Source organism: Fukomys damarensis, unplaced genomic scaffold (genome assembly GCF_012274545.1).
Source record: "Fukomys damarensis isolate Sample0158 unplaced genomic scaffold, DMR_v1.0_HiC HiC_scaffold_3, whole genome shotgun sequence".
Classification (NCBI taxonomy): Eukaryota; Metazoa; Chordata; class Mammalia; order Rodentia; family Bathyergidae; genus Fukomys; species Fukomys damarensis.
In genome coordinates this window covers 8,316,664-8,337,053 of record NW_022900915.1, presented here as the reverse complement: position 1 = coordinate 8,337,053, position 20,390 = coordinate 8,316,664, and the positions used below count along the sequence as shown (strand labels likewise).

General features: G+C 55.2%; 1 protein-coding gene and 1 long non-coding RNA gene across 8 annotated transcripts; one reads left to right on the top strand and one right to left on the bottom strand.

Moving 5' to 3' along the window:
• LOC104864282 lies at positions 1-1,971 on the bottom strand. Of its 2 annotated transcripts, none has more exons than XR_004518274.1 (3): positions 1,635-1,971; positions 1,274-1,334; positions 1-66 (listed from the first exon to the last, which is right to left on the bottom strand). It is a non-coding gene; the product is annotated as an uncharacterized LOC104864282 (long non-coding RNA). The 2 variants fall into 2 exon arrangements; XR_780824.2 differs by having other exon boundaries at positions 1-51.
• Slc6a7 (solute carrier family 6 member 7) lies at positions 7-19,021 on the top strand. 6 transcript variants are annotated; one of them, XM_010627169.2, is made up of 14 exons: positions 7-90; positions 4,954-5,137; positions 6,973-7,104; positions 7,281-7,515; positions 8,989-9,127; positions 10,143-10,442; positions 11,494-11,597; positions 11,698-11,822; positions 12,508-12,620; positions 12,706-12,837; positions 13,270-13,369; positions 13,522-13,622; positions 14,164-14,331; positions 17,405-19,021. In XM_010627169.2, the coding sequence occupies exons 1-14, from the start codon at positions 58-60 to the stop codon at positions 17,612-17,614; spliced, it is 2,076 nt and encodes a 691-aa protein (XP_010625471.1). In that variant the 5' UTR covers positions 7-57; the 3' UTR covers positions 17,615-19,021. The 6 variants fall into 6 exon arrangements, with proteins under 6 accessions (XP_010625471.1, XP_010625476.1, XP_010625474.1 ...); XM_010627174.2 differs by having other exon boundaries at positions 10,308-10,442; positions 17,405-19,018; XM_010627172.2 differs by lacking the exon at positions 7-90 and adding an exon at positions 1,575-1,605.
• Positions 19,022-20,390: the final 1,369 nt, after the last annotated feature.

Below are 20,390 nucleotides of genomic sequence, written 5' to 3'. Positions count from 1 at the left end.
CGCTCCCTGTCTGCGCTCCGGAGAAGCCAGCCGGCAGTGCCGGCACCAGCCCTGGAGATGAAGAAGCTACAAGGAGCTCACCTCCGCAAGGTAGTACAGGGCCAGGCGCACCTGCAGAAGGGTGGGAAGGCCCGGGAGGGGGTGGCGCAAGGTACGCGGACGCCCAGGCCCTGGAGGCCGGCAGAGCCTGGTTAGGGGAGGGGCGGGGTCGTGGTCTCCCCTCTGGCACACACTTGCGTCAGCCTGGGGCCGGGGTCCCTGGGCCTGGCACTGCGAACAGGTGTCTTCAGCCCTAGGAGGCGCGGGGTAGGGGTGGCCAGCCAGACGCTCACCTTTCCCGGTCCCCCACTTGCTCCCCAGGGGCTGATTATGGGCCGAGGGGTGTTGGAAGCCTTGGACCAGCCTTGGACTGGAGTAATTTCAGGCTGAGGTATCGTCCAGGCGCCCCTCTGGCCACTCTGTCCGGAAGCAGCCTTTGCCAGCTTCCACGGACCACCTTTGTCCTCGCCCACTCTGGCCCTGCGAGCCCATCACCTGCTTCCTCCCCGTTCCCTGGCAACTCCACCTTCCTGCTGAGACCCCAGGCTGTCCCCTTCTCTGCAGGGCTGAAGGGAAGCAAAAGCAGGCAGAGTGGGGGGGACGGGAGGCCCAGGGACCCCAGGTGATGCTGGAGGCTGGGAGATAGCGCCAGACCTTCTGGGTGGGGAGGGGAGCCCTGGGGGAAGTTTCTTGGCTTTTGGCTTCATAGTCCCAGCCCTAGTCAAGGAGCCCGAACTCCTGGTACAGCTGCTGCAGCTGACACTTGCCATTCTCTGACCATCCTGTTTGGGACCCACTAGGTGGAGTGGAGTGCAGGACGCTGTGACCCGGAAGGGGCCTATGGGCTGCTGTCATCACCCCCGCTCCTCCCACACACAAGCACGCACTCATTCAGGCTCTCTGTCCTTCGACAGCCGGCGTGGCATCACTGCAGGAACAGGTCCCTTCTATGGGCTGACTTGACTTTGAGGGGCCCTGTGTGGGTCTCTTGGGTCCTCTTGGTTCTGTCCCTATTTTTTCTACTCTTCTCTCTTCTCTCTGCTCTCCCTACTTCACACGAACCCCTGCCTCTCTTTGCCATAGGACTGCCAATTACATAAATAGCCACGCATTGGGAGTAGCTGGGAGTTTAGCAGCCTTGTTTCATTCAGCCATCCAAGAATTCTGTAGACTGATTCCCATGGTCCTCATCTCATTAATGAAGCAACTGAGGCACAGAGGGAGGACTGCTTACCTGGAGTTGGGATGAGCAGCCTGGAACTGGCAGGGCAGTGCGGGGGCCACTTCTCTGTGGTCTGGAAGAGAAAGGGTCAGGGAGGGAGAAAATGCCAGGGATCAGCAAGGAGGCAGCATGGCTCAGAGATAAGCACCAGACAGGACTGGAAATCAGGATCTCAATCCTAGTTTTACTCTGCCCTTAACTTAGTATTTGACCTTGGGCTCTCCCTTCCACTCCCTGAAACTTGGTTTCTTCATCTACACAATAATGAAGTTGGAATCCAGATTCTATTCTCTCTCTCTCTCTCTCTCTCTCTCTCTCTCTCTCCTCTCTCTTTCCTGAAGAAGGTAAGAGAGCATGGCTTGGGCAGTCTTACCTCTCTAGACCCTGGGGTGGGGACGGACCAGCATGTGCTGATGCTTAAAAGAGATAGTGCAGGTCTTGCAAACTTGGGTGTGTGCTTCTGCATGATCCTAGAGTGGGGAATCGGGTGCTCAGGGGCCAGAGTTCCCACCCAGGGGGAAGCATGAAGCAGCTGTGTAGCTTCCAAACCTGCCTTGTTTTCTTGGTTGCTGGCCTCTGTCTCCTGACTAATCCCATCCTTGCTGTGCCATCCTCCTGCGATTCACCCCATGGTGGTATTAGGGGCTCCATGTGGGCTCCTGATTGGCTTAGTTTTGGAGGACCCCATCCCTAGCCCTGGAACAGGAGCAAGCTTCCCTCTGATTGGGGGAGGAGGAGGAGGAGCTGGCAGCATCCTGCTCTTGGAACTGTTGTCACCATGGAAACAGAGCCGAGACCGCTCTATGAGCATGGAAAGGGCAGCTTTTCTGGAGAGATCAGAGGAGCCTCATTACCAGGACCTCCTGCCAGATGGCCTCAACAGGGCAGGAAGGTCCCAGGTGACAGGCATGCCCTCCTACCCAATGCCAAGGGCCAGGGTCAATTGGCTGCTACTGCCTCCTTCCTGGTGCTCACCTGGGAGGAGAGGTTCCAGAAGACGGATGCTCACTCAGTGGGAGAGGCATCCTTAGGGGAAGGGGTGGGGCTCAGGTAAATCTGGGAAGGGCTCCCACCCTTCCTTCAGCATATCCAAAATCATTGCAGTCCGGGCAGCACTTGTGTGTTTCAATTCTTGGGGCCTAGTGACTCTAAAGGCAGCATTTTCATTCTCTGTCATTGTTACCATCATCCATCATAATCTTGCCAAGCTTTTCTTGTCACCATTGCCCAGCCCCAGGCAAGATCACCATGGTGGTCACCACTATCCACGAAAACTAACCCAGTGCTTTTATTTCAATGCTGCCATCTGACCCATGGTCCACTCGGTCACAGCAGCCAGTTACCTCTAGTCCTGTGATGCTCATATGAGCCACACCCTGCTGTCACTTTTTCTGCTCAGTGCTGGGGATGGAGCCCATAGCCTTGCACATGCTAGGCCCTCACAACTAGTCCTCCCTTAACCATTTTGATCCCAGAAGTGCTTATATAACCACTAAAGCGTCTTCTATCACCACCTGACTTATTTGGACAGTGTTATGGGAAGAAAGTCATCTGCCAGTAGCCAGGACTGAGTTCCCAGGTAAAGCTCTGATCTGACCCTTGGGCAGTGAAACTGTGTCCCCAGCAAAGGCCGTGCTGAACTTGCCTCATGGACCAACAGAGCCAGAAGATTCCCTGAGAGTGCCAATACCTTCATCTTCTCAAGTACAGTAGAGTCCAGCATGGGAATACTGTACTCTAGTCCCTATTTGGAGTCATGTGTATATTTATCCATTAAAGGACCTCACAAGTCTTGTAGTAAAGAAGCATATTTTATTTTGTGTTAACCCAGCTTTTCTCAATCATCTTTGAGTCAAGAATCCTTTGTTACCCATGTAATGCCTATGAATATATCATGTATCTTGAGAAATGCTGATCCACCAGTCCCCCTTTTTCCAGATGGAGAAACTGAGGGTCAGAAGACTTATAAAGTCATGCAGCGCATTAGCATAGATCTTGGGCTAGAAATGCAGTCTCCTGACCTCCACTCCACTCCACAGCAGTCATAGGGTTCTTTCAAGTATTTCTCAACAGGAAGAGTGGGTCTTTTCTCCTCTCTGAAGTCCCTGAATAGTTATTTACTAATCGGCTCTCTTTGTATTTCCACTTTTCTCTGCCCTAGGGTATGAATTCCAGAGCAAGAAACCAAGATGTTGGCTTCCTGGGTCACTTTCTGGGAGCTGCTCTGAATATCAGATGGTCATCCTGGCTCCTTTGGGCTTCCTTCCAGAAGCTAGACCTAGGCAGTTGTGATCAGGCCACCTTGCATTTCCTGGGCCAGCAGGAGATGGCTAGAGCAGGGCCTTCATCTCCCAACCCCAGCCAGAAAGGGGAATGCCCAATGGGCCTCTGTGCCCACTCTGAATCAGGAAGGATGTTAGGGACTTCTGGCCTCCATTCTCCTCTGTACTTATCTCTCTGCCAGTGATAGAAAGTGTCTTTGTTACTTTTCTCTCGTTGCTGAGACAAAACACCGAATACCAAAAGTTAAAGGGGAAAGAGTTCATTTAGTCACAGTCTGTAGAGGTTTCAGTCCAAGATCGGCTGGCTCCAAGACAGAGTGGCACATGGCAGAGGGGAGGAGAAAGAGTTCCTGGTGCCCAAACCATAGCAAAAGCAACAAGGGACCTTAACAGTGCCTTTCTGTCCCTTTTATCTTTTCCAGGTTGTGGGGATTAGGGCGATGCCAAAGCAACCAGTGGACTGATGGGGTAACCACACACTCTTCATCCCAGCATCACACTCTCTAGATTCAGCCACCTCTGAAAAAACCCTATGACCACATGAGGCTTTGGGGGAACATCAAGACATGGACCCTAACAACAAGATTCTGACTTGCTGACGCACATGAGGGTTTGATAGCTTGTTCATGCTTTATGAGCCAAAATCCAGTCTTCAGTGGGCTCCTCGAGCCACACAACATAATTCTAATTCCTCCCTCAGGGAGCCCATGTTTTACCAAACTGTCTATTTCCTGTGCTAAGGGTTCCTGGCTTCTTCCTTTCTTCCCCTTACGACTGCTTTTCCTGTACACCTTCCCCGCTGGCCATCCGCCCTTTGGACATGTTTCACATTGTCTCCGTGTCTTTCATAAAATCAGAAAGGAAATGAAACCCGTCCCGCTCAGTGAGTGAAGACCTGGCTGTTAGTGTCAGGCAAGTCCATGCTCAGGTACCAGGTCTCTCACTCACCAGCCAGGTCATGTCTTGGCTGGTCATGGCTCCTCTTTGAGCCTCAGTTTTCTTCATGCTTAGAACGGAGCTTAGATGAGTACCTAGCTTGTGTGTTTGGTCTGAGGATGGATGGACACAGGTGTTGTGAGTAAAATGCTCAGTGCAAGCGCTCAGTGTGTAAGTGATTGTTAGAAAGACCATTATCACCAGTAGTGGTGGTGGCAGCATCAACTTAGGAGCATCCCTTGGCCTGGCCTCTGCTAGCCACACTGAAATCAAGCAGCTTTCTCAGTGCCTGAGCCACCTACTGGTCCCTAAGGATCCTTTGCACATGACCATATGAAGCCAGATGACAGCACCTGGTTATCTAAACCCAGAGAGTGTCTTTCCATTCAGCTGTGTCTGGTTTTGTATCTGCGGGGTCACAGTTCCTGCCTGACCTCACCTTTTTTCCTCCCCACTCTGGTCTCTTACTGACAGCCCGTCACCCCAGACCTGCTGATGACCCCCAGTGACCAGGGAGATGTAGATCTGGACATGGACTTTGCTGCAGACCGGGGCAACTGGACCGGCAAGCTGGACTTCCTGCTGTCCTGCATTGGCTACTGTGTGGGCCTGGGGAATGTCTGGCGTTTCCCCTATAGAGCCTATACCAACGGAGGAGGTACGGGCCTGAGTCCTAGGAGGGTATCTGAGGTGGCAGACCAAAGCTCTGGGGTGGATTGAGCTTTTCTGTTACCTCAGCCACTGTCTCCTATGTGACCCTGGGCTGGGAGAAAGGAGTTTACTGTGCCTTGCTCCTTTTCATCAGCCAGGTCCCTCCTGCCTTCTCCTCCCCAGGATGGATATCCACGTGCTTTCTCTCTGGGACCCACATTCCCTGGGACCCATGCTTTGTGATAAGGGCCTTTATCTGTCTATCAGGAATCGGTGTGCTTTTAATATTCTCTGCACTTCCTCCCCCTCCTCCGGAGCCCGGCTCCATCAGTCATTTCCTCTCTTTAATCTTCAGTATTTCCACCTCTCCTGGTTTCTTCCACTCAGATTGGAAACACAAAATTTCTCCTGTCTTACAAAAAATAATTCCCTTTTGTTCCTGTTTCTCTACCAGGCTACTCTTGTGAATTTCATCAACACTACTGAGGGTTAAGCGCTCACCACCTGCCAGGCCCTGGACTTAGTGCTACCTCCTTTAACCCTGACAACCTTCCTGGTTGGGCACCACTGAAATGATGAGGCAGGAGGGCCTCGTAGCATCCAAGGTCACACAGCACCCATGGTCCCGATATTCCCACCCAGAGTCAGGCACCATGGAAGATTTGTGTAATCCCAGCTACTAACCAACCTGAGATGATTTGCAAGTTTGAGGCCAGCCTGGGCAGGTTAGTGATAACCTGTAAACGGGCTATGGATGTAACTCAGAGAAACTGTGCCTACCTGGCAAGCGCAAGATCCTGAGTTTGATATCCAGTACCAGGAAAAAAGAAAAAAAAAAAAAAAAAAGTAAACAGCTGGGGATGTAGCTCAGCAGGAGAGTTTTTGCCAAGTTTGTGTGAGGTCACAGAAATATCCAACTAGCACAGTCTTCTCCAGGCCCAAGGTGCTCTTGCTGGCCCTCCGTCTCCAGCTGCGTCCACCACACTTGCTAAAGAAGGGTATATTGGTAAAGCGAGAGAAAGTCCAATAAAGCAGATGAAACCAAGCAAAGATGTGTTCATATGACCAGGAACGTGGGTCTGGAGCCAGTCACTGAGACTCCAGGGATGCACAGTGTCCAAATTCTCCATCTTGCTGCTTTCTGCTCTGCTTCGTCTGCTGACCTCATTATTTCCTGAGATACGTTCTGTTCCTCCCTGCAGTTAGGGGAAGGGTGCAGGTCCTCGGCAGGTTTAGCCGAGCTTTCCAACTGGGTGAATCTGTACAGAATTGCAGGATGGTTTCTGAATGGCCTGGCTTGGGATACACACCCATAGAGGCACCAACAGGAGGGCAGGAGGCAGCCAGTGTGACTGCAGCCCTTTCAGGGCCGTACGGTGGTGGACGGCGCTCCAAAGGAGAGGGGTGCCAGCCAACATAGAAGAACAGGGGGAGGGATGTCGGGCCCAGGATACCACAGGTGGCAACCTGGAGTATCTAAGGCAGCAAGGCCAAGAGAGGAGACCAGATTGGAGCCAGGGTCTGAAAGACATCAAGTTCTGTCCTGCGGAGTTTGCACTTGCTTCAATAAGGAATTCCCTCATTCCATTGTTCCTTCCTTCCTTCCTTTATTCACTTACCCGCTCAGCAGGAAGTTTTCCAGTGTCTGCTCTGGGCCAGCCCTGTTCTGGGCATGGGCTACAGAGGTGAGTAAAACCCTGCTGGCCTCCTTGGCCCTCAGTGGCCTAGTGAAAAGGAGAAGACAGCCCCGCAGGCTCACGGTCCCAGCGGCACTGGGATGGAGCCGGGCTGTGGGGGCAGCGGACCCTCTGAGCCCCTCCCAGCCTGCCCTGTTCCTTGCAGGCGCCTTTCTCGTGCCCTACTTCCTCATGCTGGCCATCTGCGGCATCCCCCTCTTCTTCCTTGAGCTCTCCTTGGGCCAGTTCTCCAGCCTGGGACCCCTGGCCGTCTGGAAAATCAGCCCCCTCTTCAAAGGTGAGACCTCAGTGGTCCCTGGGCTGGGCTGGGTCTCAGGGAGCCTAGGAGGTACCCATCCCCTGCCAAGCGCAGGCAGAGCAGGAAGTGAAGCCAGGTATGATGGCTTCAGAGGCCCCTCAGCCGGGCCCACAGAGGGCTCGGCGGCCTCCCAGCAGAGCCTCTCCCCACCACAGGTGCCGGCGCAGCCATGCTGCTCATCGTAGGCCTGGTGGCCATCTACTACAACATGATCATCGCCTACGTCCTTTTCTACCTCTTCGCCTCCCTCACCAGCACCCTCCCCTGGGAGCACTGTGGCAACTGGTGGAACACGGAGCGCTGCCTTGAGCACAGAGGCACCAAGGACGGCAATGGCGCACTGCCCCTCAACTTCTCCAGCACCGTGAGCCCCAGCGAGGAGTACTGGAGGTCAGGCGCCTGCGCCACTGAGGCTGGGCGGAGAGGGCAGTGTGCAGGGGTGGCGTTAGGTGACTTCACTGGATCAGCTTTGTGATGATTTACTTAGGTTCTGTTACTTTCTCTTTAGAACAAGAACAGTAGTAGTAGCTATTTGAGAATAGTGAAGGAAAGATTCATAGAAAACCATGCAGCCCAGTCTGAGGGTAGTAAGCACTCAGTGGATGCTGGCTGATAATTGTACGGTGAGATGGTGATAACAGCTGCTGTAACATTTTGGGGTTTCAGTTTCCTCCTCTGTAAAAGTGGGGGTGACGACAGTGCCTACTTCATGGGGTGTCATCCGCTCTGTCAGTTGCTTATTCATTATTTTAATAAACATTTATGAGCACCTACTACATCAGGTAAACATACAATGTAGGGACTGCACCATACATAGCAAGGACCATCTCAGATTAATAGAGTAGGAGAAATGAGACTAATGGAGTAGCATTGCTGTGAGACTTACACGAATTCAGGTAAAGCTGTTACCCCGGTGCCAGGCATGGCCAGCCCTCGGTGGCAGCTGTCCGGAGGGTATCACTGCTCACTGGCCTGTCTCAGGGCCCATTCCACAGCTGGGAAAACCAGACCCAAGGCTTGCTCAGCCATTAATAGTAGAGGCAGTACTGCCGCCTAGGACCCCTGGTTCCTGTCCTGTGCTGGGACATTGTAGAGAAGCCTGATCCCTGTGTGAGAACCGCTGTGTCGCCGGAGAACAGCCTAGATCCCTTCCCCTTCCCCCAGAGAGGCTGCTCTTGGGAATTTCCCCAGAGGGGCCCCAGGTCTAGCACTGCACAGGCCACATGGTTCATTCATCTGTCCCTTTCAGGGCCGCCCACAGTGTCTGCGCCTGCTGAAGAGTAGGTCTCACTGGGGGACAGGTTGGGCCCAGGTCTGCAGCTCAAGGCCAAGACAGCTGCCAGAAGTCTCCAGGGCCATGCCACGGCCACTGCATCAGTCAGGGTACAGGCAGGAGGCAGGGACACTGTCACCAGGGCCTAACTGGAGCAAGTGGAGTGAAGGGGCTCTCAGAAGGCCAGGAGAGCCACAGGAGAGGTCAGGCACTGGGACCAGCAATACGGAGCTGCAGAGGTGAGAGGGGCCCTGGAGACTGGAGCTCAGAAGAGGGTTCTGCTGCCTGGAGGTGAGCTCTGAGGAACAGCCACAGCCAGACTCCCAGGGTGAGAGGCGTGCACTTGCACATCTACACTCGAACCCAGATCCTCATCCCTGTCCCCTCCCCTCAGACAGGGAAGGCAGGAGTGGTAGGGAGCCAAGGCTTGGGTCAGTGAGTGTTCTGGGAGCACACTGGTGAGAGAAGGTTGGAGAGGGCCAGGGAAGCTGTCGTATGGAGAAGAGCCCGTAAGGCCTCACTGCTGGACATAGCTGTACTCCATTCCTGTAGAGCGTGGATGGTGACCACAGGACCTTTGTCTCTCACAGCCGCTATGTCCTTCACATCCAAGGCAGCCAGGGCATCGGCAGCCCTGGGGAAATCCGCTGGAACCTCTGCTTCTGCCTGCTGCTGGCCTGGGTCATCGTGTTCCTCTGTATCCTCAAGGGAGTCAAGTCTTCGGGCAAGGTGAGCCTGGACGCCCCAAGGCCTGAGAGGCAAGGGAGGGCTTCCTGGAGGAGGTGGGCAAAGACTGAGGCTGAGAGACTTCACCTAAAAGAGGAAGGAAGAGGGCACTGAGGTGGGGTGCAGCTAAGGAAAGATAAAGAGGTGGTGGGGACAGTGGGCTGGGTTTTCCTAGACTGGAACTCCCTACTGGCAGCAGCCACAGGTTATTCGAGTTGGCTTCCTGCTTCAGGAGGCTGCCCTGGCAGCTCTAGGATTGGTGAAGGTTTCTCATTTCCATTTGCACAGTCTCAGAACCCGGTCTTATTGGGTAAGCAGAGTAGTGCGCCCACCCCTGAACCAGTCTCTGTGGCCAGGAAGGTGGAATACACTGGGCTGGGCCGGATGTGGAGGCAACCCCTTCCAGGGAAAGATGGGCCCCTGGATCTGAAGATGGCCAACTAGACAAGAGAGACACAGGACCGCTGATGTCCACTGTGGGTGATGGAGGGGCAGGAAAGGCAGTAGAGCAGTTACTGACAAATTCGGAAACTTGAATGGTTCACTCAGTTATTATAAATTAGAACTTGTCCCTCAGCTAAGTGCTGAAAAGTGCTGCCCACAAGGAACAGGGCTGTTACCAGAAGACTGCGCAGACCAGGTAGAAAGCTTCTAGGAAGAGAGGAGGGGCAGTCACGGTCACAGCTGAGGCACTCAGGACGTTGACTGAAGAAGTGTGTGGGAATTCAGCAGAGGCAGAGGGAAGCTTGGGAACATCGCATGCAGAGCGGGCTTGCAGGGCCAGGGTGTGGGCAGAGAGGAGCTGACTAGTCACACACACACACACACACACACACACACACACACACACACACACGGTGCTGGGGTCGCACCCAGGGCTTCTGTGTGCGCTGAGCACGTGACCTACCCCTGAGCTATGTCACCAGCCCAGGAGGACTTTTAGCACTACGATGGTGGCCTGCCTCAGAGGATGGAGTTGGGGTGGCCTTGGCAAGTGGGTGACAGCACTGTGCTGAAGGGTTGGCCAGGCGGAGGCAGGAGGGACGGAAGGACATGCAACACAGATGATGGCCCATTCCTGGCTCACACCACCCAAGGGAGACAAGTCTCTAAGCTGAGCATGTGGGGAAGAGGAGAGGTACAGAAGGAAGGTTCGCTGCCTCTGGATCCCGGCTTCTCACAGGTGGTGTATTTCACGGCCACATTCCCCTACCTCATCCTGCTCATGCTGCTGGTCCGCGGAGTGACCCTCCCCGGGGCCTGGAAGGGCATCCAGTTCTACCTTACGCCCCAGTTCCACCACCTGTTGTCTTCCAAGGTGAGGTCCTCGGGCTGCAGGATGAGAGATGTGTCAGAGCAGAGCTGAGGTGCGGAAAGAGGACCCAGTGGGAAAGGAGGGGGTGGGCATCGACCCCTTGGAGAGCCAGCACCAGGCGGTGCGCCCGGCCCTTTGTGTGGGTCTTTTCATTTATTATTCTTAAAAATCGTATGAAATAGACACCACTCTCCTCATTTTACACTTAGAAAAACTTTAGTTCATAAGAACTAATGATAAGCTTAAGGCACTCGACTAGGGAGTAGCAGAACTGGGATTCCAGTGCAGATCTGTTGGACTCCAAACGCCAGGGAGGTATCAGTACGAATGCTGACAGTATGGTACTGACAGTTAACATTGATTGATTGATTGATTATTTATTTATTTATTTATAAGCAGGTTCTCATTTTGTAGTTCAGGCTGAACTCACTGTGTAGCCCAGGATGGCCTCAAATTCACAGCAATCTTCCTGCCTCTGCCTCCCAAGTGCTGGGATCACAGGCGTGGCCACCATACCCAGCACATTTACTATTTGTTAACCCATGGTGGAGCCTGAGCCTGCTCTAGCACTGCGCTTAGCAATAGTAACTTAGTTCCTACTACTCCCACTTTATGAGACAGGCACTGTTCCTGTCCCCTCATTACCAGCAAGGGACCTGCAGTCCAGAGCACTGTCAGCTACAAAGTTGTGAAGCTCGGATCCCCGTCCAGATCTCTCTAACTCTAGGCAGGGAAAAAAAGGGGGGTTGCATGAGCTCATTAGCAGACAAATCTGCTGGAAACTACATTAGGCACTACTTACTTATGGACTGGACCAAGCAGAGAGATCAGCTGCTAGACTGGGTAGGAAGCTGAGGCCAGGGAGGAGAGGGTCTTATCCACATCCTGCAGTGTAAGCACTAGAGCTGGACTTATGAGCCTGGCTTTCCCCACTCTGCCTGGACTGTGCACCCCAGCCAAGCCCTGCCTCCTTGCTTCTCCTGCCTGGCCTCTGTACCCCACTGTGTGCCAGCCCCTTCTCTCTGCCCTCCATCTCCTTCCTCCCCTGGCACAGGTATGGATTGAAGCCGCTCTTCAGATCTTCTACTCACTGGGTGTGGGCTTCGGGGGTCTTCTCACCTTTGCCTCCTACAACACATTTCACCAGAACATCTATAGGTCAGTGCCTGAAGCAAGGAGAGTGTCTGGCCAGGGAGGGCCTTGTGGGTTGAGGGCACAGCCATCTCACCCCGGCCTGTGCCCGGACTTCTCTTGGCAGAGACACCTTCATCGTCACTCTGGGCAATGCCATCACCAGCATCCTGGCTGGCTTTGCCATCTTCTCTGTGCTGGGCTACATGTCTCAGGAGCTGGGCGTGCCTGTGGACCAAGTAGCCAAAGCAGGTGGGCAGGCTACCAGGGTCTGGGGTAAGGGTGTGGGGAGTGTGTGCAGACGAGGGAGATTATAAATGGGTATGGTTTGTGTGCATGAGCGTGTGTGTGTGTGTGTGTGTGTGTGTGTGTGTGTGTGTGTGTTTTGCAAGAGCTTCCACATGTCTGTGCATGGTTCCTGGGTGTCCATCTGTGTGTAAAGGGCAGATATGCAAAGGAGTACTGTATGTATTGGTTTGTGTCTGGAGGTAAGTTTCTGTAAAGGTTGTTTTATCTCTCCTGCCTGTTTTGCCCAAATGAGTCATCCTGTGCTGAGCTGTCTGTGTACAAGTGACACAGAGTGAAGGGTGAGAATGGTCTTGTAAGTCAGTGTGACTTGCACCAATGGATGTCAATAAGTATATGTGTCAGTGGGAATCTTCGTGCAGACGATTGTGCACACGTGTGTGTTCTGCTGAGGTTTTCTATGTGGACCTTGTGTTTATTCATGGACACATGATCAAGTCACTTATTCTATCAATATATTCTATCTATATTTAGTGAGCACCTGGACTGGCCTGTGTCCTCAAAGTTAAGACAGTGGTAGAAGTACACCTTTGGTGCATGTCTACGTGCACTCGAGTAGGTGTCAGGGTGTTGAGTGTGTACAGGGGTCGCTGCACACCCCAGGCTGCTGACCCCTGTGTCCCTGGCCCAGGCCCTGGCCTGGCCTTTGTAGTCTACCCGCAGGCCATGACCATGTTGCCTCTGTCACCCTTCTGGTCCTTCCTCTTCTTCTTCATGCTTCTGACGCTCGGCTTGGACAGCCAGGTGAGCCCTGCCCATGGAGTGGGACCTTGTGGTGCCTCTGGTGGGGGCAGAACTCTGACACTACCTCCTGCCTCCCACCATCCAGTTTGCCTTTCTGGAGACCATTGTGACAGCGGTGACGGACGAGTTCCCATACTACCTGCGGCCCAAGAAGGCAGTGTTCTCAGGCCTCATCTGCGTTTCCATGTACCTGATGGGGCTGATCCTCACCACTGATGTGAGTAGCCCTCTGCCAGATGGGCACAGCACCTGCAGCTGTGTCTCTGGCCTGGCCAAGCAGTCACTGAGACACCTGTCTTCCTCACTGTGAACAGCCTGTCCCTCCACAGGCCCTGTCTCCTAAGGGAGGCCACGTGGCCTTGGCAGAACCTGGCTCTGAAGTCTTAGTCTTGCTGAGTGTCCTCAGACAAGTGACTTAACCTCCCTGAGCCCGTTCTCCTCATTGGTAAATGGAGGTTCTGCCACCGGGGCTGCTGGGAGATTCAAGGAGGTGAGGCAGGTGCACTGGCGGGCAGGTGGCCAGTGTCTTGTCATCCTCTTGCCCTCCTGGCAGCCTGGCTCCTTCCTGCTCACTCCCTACTAGGAAAAGGGGGCTGTGGCAGGGGGTGGAGTTAGGGTGGGGGAGCCAGAGCTGTGACTTGCCTTTCAGGGGGGTATGTACTGGCTGGTCCTTCTGGATGACTACAGCGCTAGCTTCGGGCTAATGGTGGTGGTGATTACCACGTGCCTCGCTGTCACCCGGGTGTATGGTGAGAAGGGGCCCTGAGGGTCAGAGCTGAGGCTCCCTGATGGTGGGAGAAAGGGGTCTGCTTGGGGTCCCCTTTGCCTGGTGGGTGGGGCTGCTAAGGGAGGGACTTCTGTGGGACTGCAGCGGGGCCATTCCTCCTCCCTCCGTACACAGGCATCCAGAGGTTTTGCCGAGACATCCACATGATGCTGGGCTTCAAGCCAGGCCTCTATTTCAGGGCCTGCTGGCTGTTCCTGTCTCCAGCCACACTCCTGGTAACCTGGGTGGGAGCGAAGGTTGATGGCTCAGTTCCCTCTATGTTCAATCTGGCAGGGCCACCTTGGCACAGAGCAGAGCCTCTATCCAGGCTGTGGGTGGATATGAGGGTCCCATCCCACACCTCTGTCCCCTCCCAATGCCCCCAGCTTTTGTAGCTGTGCTAGGCCAGTACTGCCTCTGCTTGGGAAAAGGGTGGGGTTTCCCCACACTTCAGGGCCTCAGCACTGGGCTTTCTTGGCCTTGAGTTGGGACAGCTCAGGGATAGGCCATCCTAAGGGAGCGTGCTTCAGAGCTGAGCTAGGCCATCCTAAGGGAGCGTGCTTCAGAGCTGAGCTGTCACAGCCTCTCTACAGGGTCTGCTTGGAGCTGCAGTAACTCAGGCCTCACAGGGCCTCCAGGGATGTTCTGTCTCTGATTGGTACACTTAGGACACTAGGTGGCTCTGGCCTGGGCTATCTCAGGCCTTGGGAAGATGTTTCAAACTTGGCCAATTCAAGTCCTAGAACCCACTGTGATACTGAAGTCTCCACCCTGCAGGCCTTGCTGGTGTACAGCATCATCAAGTACCAACCCTCGGAGTATGGCAGCTACCGCTTCCCTGCCTGGGCAGAGCTGCTAGGCATCCTAATGGGCCTGCTGTCCTGCCTCATGATCCCCACTGGCATGCTGGTGGCTGTGCTTCGAGAAGAGGGCTCACTCTGGGAGGTGAGTCTGCCCTCTCTGTCCATTTCTGTCTTCTGGGCTTGGCCTTGCCCTGGGCCCCCACCCCTTACCCAGGGCTTTGTGGGCATCTTTAGCCTAAAGAGACCTGCTTCCATGAGGCAGATTCAGAGACCTATGGTCCTGCCTTTGGCACCTCCCAGCACATGGGGCCTATGGGGGGTAGACAAAGACCACTGGTGACAGGGACTGGCCTAAGGTCCCACCGATAACATGGATTCGGCCAAGATCGGGACTTGAACTCAAGTGACTGGGCCAGCACTTCCTGCTGGAACCCAGTCCAAGAGGTGGACTCGCCCCCTCCTGTGTCCAGGAGCCCTGCTGTGTCCCTTAGGGGACCTGGGACAGGATGATGGTGCATTCCTTCCCCAAGGCCAGCACTTTGTGGAGAAACCCAGAAAGCAGAGTACATGCTATTGGACACAGGGGTCAGCGGGCCTCAGAAGAGGGGAATAGAGACCTTTTGTGGGCCCTGGAATGTGATGTGTGACCACAGCAAGATCTGGCCCCTCTCTGTGCCCCAGGGCACTCTGCACAGGGCCCTTCAGCTCTGCTGCCTCCAGTGTGGAGTCCTCTGGTGGCCAGAGGCTGTCATTGTGAGTGGAGCTTGAGTGAGGCTGATGGGTCCGAGAGGAAGCTTGGGGACCCTCCCAGCACATGACCTGTTCGAGGGTGCTGGAGCCAGCCAGTCCTGGCTCTGAGAGCTACTTGTTACGTGTTCAGGAGTGCTGTGAGCCGGTGGTTAAACTGTCGGCAGTTTGGGATTGACAATGGTGGCAGCCGTCCTGCACTTCCGCCTTCCTGTGCTTGCCTATCGGCTCACTGCTGCCCCACCCTGGCCCTGTGGCCTTACCTCCTCTGCAGCCCTCCCATCACCTACGAGCCTCCAACCAGAGAGAGGCTCACACCCTGCCACCTTTAGCAGCAGAAGTGCGCGGTGACGACACCCCAGTTAGAGCTCTGCCTCTAACTGCTGTATGACTTTTGGCAAACCCTTTCTTTCTCTGAAGCCCAAGAGCGCCCCCCTCCACACCATGCTCCTAAAGGGCATAGAGAGGGGAGCTGTACAGGAGGCTCGGGTTCCAGGGAGGTGATGGTCCCTCAGCTTTAGTGACCAGCTGGTAGAAACACAGCGTTCCCAGCAGTCCTTGTGGGAGCTGCCCACAGACTTCAGTGGTGGAGGGGTACAGGGCAGTGAGCTGTGCAGAGGTGTCACTGGCTCAGGAACACCGCCTCCAGAGGCCAGGGTGTCTGGTACTGACTCGTCAGGATCAGACCCCATTTGCCAGTGGTGTGAATGACCCTAAGCACGTCCCTGCAACTCTCCGAATCTCGTTTTCTCCATCTTTAAAATGCGGACAGGGTTACCTACTTACAGGACTGTTGTGAGTAGCAAAGGAGCTTTTTGGCATTGTAGGGATAGAAATGCAAATATTTTAGAAGTTCAGGGTGGAATCAGGCTGCCTGGGTTGAAAGCCCAGGACTATCACTTCCCACTTGTATGACGTTGGCTATCTTAACTAACCAGCCTGAGCTTTAATTCTTAGACAAATCTATGGGGTGGAGAAGGAAAGTGATAACGCCCCTCTCATGGGGACACTGGGAAGATCCCATCTAGTGATCAGCACCACACAGAGCTGATGTTAGCAGGTGCCCAGGTCTAGACCAGGCTTCCCACACAGGTGATTCTGCATTTGGCAATGTCTGGAGACACTGTTGGTTATCACAAGAGAGGGTAGGGGGACAGGGTGGTGCTACTGTTATCTGCCAGACAGAGGCCAGGACTGCAGATGTCCTTCCAGACATATTGCAGCCCCACAATGAAATTTTCCAGAACAGAGGCCTGAGAAACCTGGGCCTGGGCACCCAGCTCAGTTGGGAACACATCTAAACCCTTGCTCTTGGGGAACTTGTATTTTAATGTGGGAGACAAGAAACAAGCAAATGCCTAAAGACAGTGGTAAGTGCTATACTTTTTTTTTTACAAAAACACACAAAAATGCAAACAGGAGGAATAAAAAGTGACGGAGGACGGTCTTTTGTCCAGGACTCTCAGAGAGAGCTGGCAAGATAGGCACCGTGATCCAGATGGATCAGGGGGAAGAGTTCTGGGAAGATGGGCAACGAAGGCAGGGCAGGCCGGGCCGGCAGATTTGAAAGCAGCAAAAAGAATGGTGTCCCTGGAGCAGCGGGAGTGGAGGGAGAGAAGCGGGTGCTGTGGTCATGCGGTAGGGCGGCAGGACATGGGCGGTCATGGTGAGCGCCCCGACTCAGGCCCGGGAAAAGGAGCCATTGGCAGGCTTCTGAGCAGTGGGGTTACGTACGTTCTCTGGATACGTGAGCATTCCCAGGAGCTGTGAGTGCCAGGTGTGCTAGGCCAGAGGCCAGGGGCGTTCCACGCATGATGTCCTGGGGACTTGGGCCCAGTGGGCTCCCTTACTGAGAGGCGCCTCCATCTCCAAGAGTGTGGGGCAGTTTTCCCTGGCAGGGCAGGCAGAGGACCTTGGGACTGAGGTCAGGAAGAAGAAACCCTAGAATGTCCCAGCTGAGTCATCACTGTAGTCAGCTCCCTCCCTCCATGGAAACGGACTCAAGCGGGCAAGGTCAGCGTCAGGGGTAGAAGGGCCCAGGAGGGCCAGCCACAGTCCTGCCTTAGAGCTCCCGGCTCCTTCCTAAAATCCCCAGTGCCTCTGCACTCGGCATTTGGGGGAAGGGACTGACCCAGAGTGGGCTCTTGGCTTCACCTGCAGATGCTGGGGGGGGGCGCTGCCTCTTACTCACAATGGCACCGTTTACCAGGCTCCGCCCTGCTCCTGGTCCCCTGCCAAGGGCATAGTCCCAGTGCCCCTATAGTGGCCTTGTGAAGACTCACCACACCCAGGTTACAGACCATACCCGAAGGCCACCCAGCTTGTGAGTGGGGAGGTACTCTCCACTCACGGTGTCCTGAGGTTGTCTCGAGGACTCAGCCAGTGACGCAGGTCTTTGCTCAGTGCCTGGCCACAGGCTGCACTCAGCCACTGCTGACTGTTTCACCCGTGTCGTTGCCCTGCCACAGAGGCTCCAGCAGGCCAGCCGGCCGGCCATGGACTGGGGCCCGTCGCTGGAGGAGAACCGGACAGGCATGTACGTGGCCACACTGGCCGGGAGCCAGTCGCCAAAGCCGCTGATGGTGCACATGCGCAAGTACGGGGGCATCACCAGCTTCGAGAACACGGCCATCGAGGTGGACCGTGAGATCGCAGAGGAAGAGGAGTCCATGATGTGAGGCCAGAGGCGGGTGGACAGCAGTCCCTCTAGCTGGGGCGTCAACCTGCGGGGTACAGCTGCACTGCTGGGATTCTGAGAGGCCAGGAGAGGTTGCCTTGGTGATGCTGGCCCCCTAGCACAAATTTCACCTGTGATCTGTGCCTGTCCTGAAGCCTCTACCTGGCCCTGCACCCCCCCACACACACACAGTGAGGCCCTCACTCTACTATAGAAAGGCATAATAAGGCCTGGGAGGGAGGGACTGGCCCCCAAGGTCACAGGGCAGAGACGATGTGGCCCCGGGCCTCTGGACCAGTCAGCATCTGTTCCCCACATTGTCACCTCTGCTCAGGGCCCAGACCCTGAGCTCTGCTTGAGAAGCTGTGCTCACAGTGTCCTCTTGCACACACCCTGAACTTCCGGGCAGCAAGAGGCCCTGGATGGAGAGGGCTCAGTAAATGAAGTGGGAAGAAAGATCCCTGTGGGTTGCCAAGTGCAGGCCACGCTTCCCAAAAGTGGGAGCTGAGGGCCCTGGAGGAAGGGAATTTTTTAAGAGAAATAAAGGGGAGGCACCTCGGCTAGAGCTGCTCCACTGGGCCAGGGGGAGGCCAGCCTGCCCATGTGGAGACCTGTGTGGTTGGCAGTGATGGTGCCAGTGTTCAACAGCATTCTGGCGCCAGTGAAGACTAGCAGGGCCGGGAGCTAGGGACGGTGGGTGGGAGGGAATTGCATGATACCTGGCAGCACTGTGGGTCTCTGCAGGGTGCACTGGAGGGCAGGGTACACCTGGGGAGGCCTGTGGGGGTAGGCTTGAGACCTGAGTTAGGGCACTAGGGTGAGGACAGGGAAAGACAGAAGGGTGCAGGCCTTTGAAGAAGAGCCATACCTTCCCCTGGCCCCGGTTCCCTGGAGTGGCAGGGAGGCCTGAGAGTCACGAGCTGTACAGTGGGATGAGAGGTTATGGTCAGGACCCAGGGCTGCTCTCTCCCCTCGCCTTCACCCCAGAGGCCCTTTCCATCTCCCCCATCTCTAGGTGTTCCTGGGACATTCATTGTCCTTGGCTGTGGGTGACAGGAGAAGCCGTAAGACCCAGAGAGCAGGGCCCAGCATGAGGGCACAGATGAGAGCAGGGGGTGGTCTTGAGTACCTCGGGTCCCCACCTGGGTGCAAGCCCAAGTGGTTTCTTGTGCACAGCCCTCTCCATTGGGGCAGAGCACCTTGGCACTGCTGCAGTAGCCGCTATACCCTGTCTCCTGGCATTGCCCCAGCCCATCTGTGATCCTTCGGTTGATTGTTAATAAACACGAGCTTTGTTGATTCTCCTCACCCTGTCTCCTGATCCCCAAGAGAATGCGCTGGGCAGCCCAGCCTTTCCAGTCCTACAGGACAGATGAAGAGGCTGAGGCTCAGCTGCCACCTTTTCCTGGCTCTCCTGGGTTCTGTGTCTGACTGCCCTTTTCTAGGGCTGTTGGGAGGCGTTGCAGATGGGAGATGAATCCTGGGCCCTCAGAGACTACTGAGTTCCCTCATTACACCTGCACACAAACTGAAATCCATGGGCCGGGGAAGCCACCTGCAGGGCAGCAGGTCCGGACTGTCCAGTGTTCACCCTTTTGTCCTCCATGCAGCAGCTCCCTTTCAGCCTTTCTGGCAGGTGAGGGATTGGGAGGAGCCATGGCCTCTCTCCTAGCAGGGCCTGGCCGTATGAAAGAGCCCCAAGGCTGTCAAATGCAAGGCTCAGGTGTTGGCAAGGCTTCGAGTGCAATGCAAAGGATGAGCTGAGTGTTTGGGTATTAATGTATCTCCCCCAACGTAGGGCCAGGCCCCTCCCACCCTTGTTGCTCCCAGTGGGAAAAAGGACTAATTTACAGAGGATGCAGGAATAGTCTTCACAAGTTGGGGTGTTTCCCACACCCAGGGGCAGCTTGGCCTTGCTAAGTGGAACCTGACACTGGGTCCCCAGTACCTGGCTTCTCTGTCTGCCAGAAGCCATGGTGAGCACTTCTCAGCCTGCCCTCCCTGCAGCCAGGTTCCTGGGATTTGGAGTAGAGGGTCCTAGAGCCCAGTGCTCTCTTCTCCCCAGATTCCATGCGTGAGGTGGGTGGTTCCAGGCTGTGGGACCCACAACTCCATGCCCTCCATCCCATCTGCCTTGTCCCTGCTTCCTTCTGCCGCCTGCCTCCCCTCCCCGCCCTCACCTGGGCAGCTGCTGGGCTGTGATTCTTACGCTGCCCTCCCTGGCCCTGTCAGTCTGTCCTGTTTTTCCATTTCCATTTCCAATGATTGCTCTCAGGCAGCCTTTTCTGCTTCACCAACATTCTCCTCCCTGTGCCATCTCCGACCCCCTCCCTGACTCTATATGGATTCCAGGTCTCTCTGACACACAGCAGACCCCAGCCAGGCCTGACTACCAGGACCTGACTACCATGACCGCACAGCAGGCAACTCAGGCCTGTCCCCACAGGGCCCCAGCCTGGGATCCATCCCGGAACATCCTCGAAGGCAGCCTGTGTGAGCAAAGCTGTCAGCTGAGCTGGAGAATGACTGGCCTCACCTTGGTCAGTGTTGGAGACACTGGAGGGAGAACTGTGGGGCCCGGAGAAGAAAGCTTGCCTAGCCGGAGAGGGAGGCCACCTCTCAGAAGCCTGGATGCTGGTCGCCAGATCTCCTGGCTTTTTAGGAGTAGTTGGAAGTCTGGATTGTTGTGAGAAATTTCCCAGTTTGAAATTTTGGCACTGCTTCAAAGTTGTAAACCAGGCGGGTCTCCTGTCCTCTGTGCAGATGGGGGGAGCAGC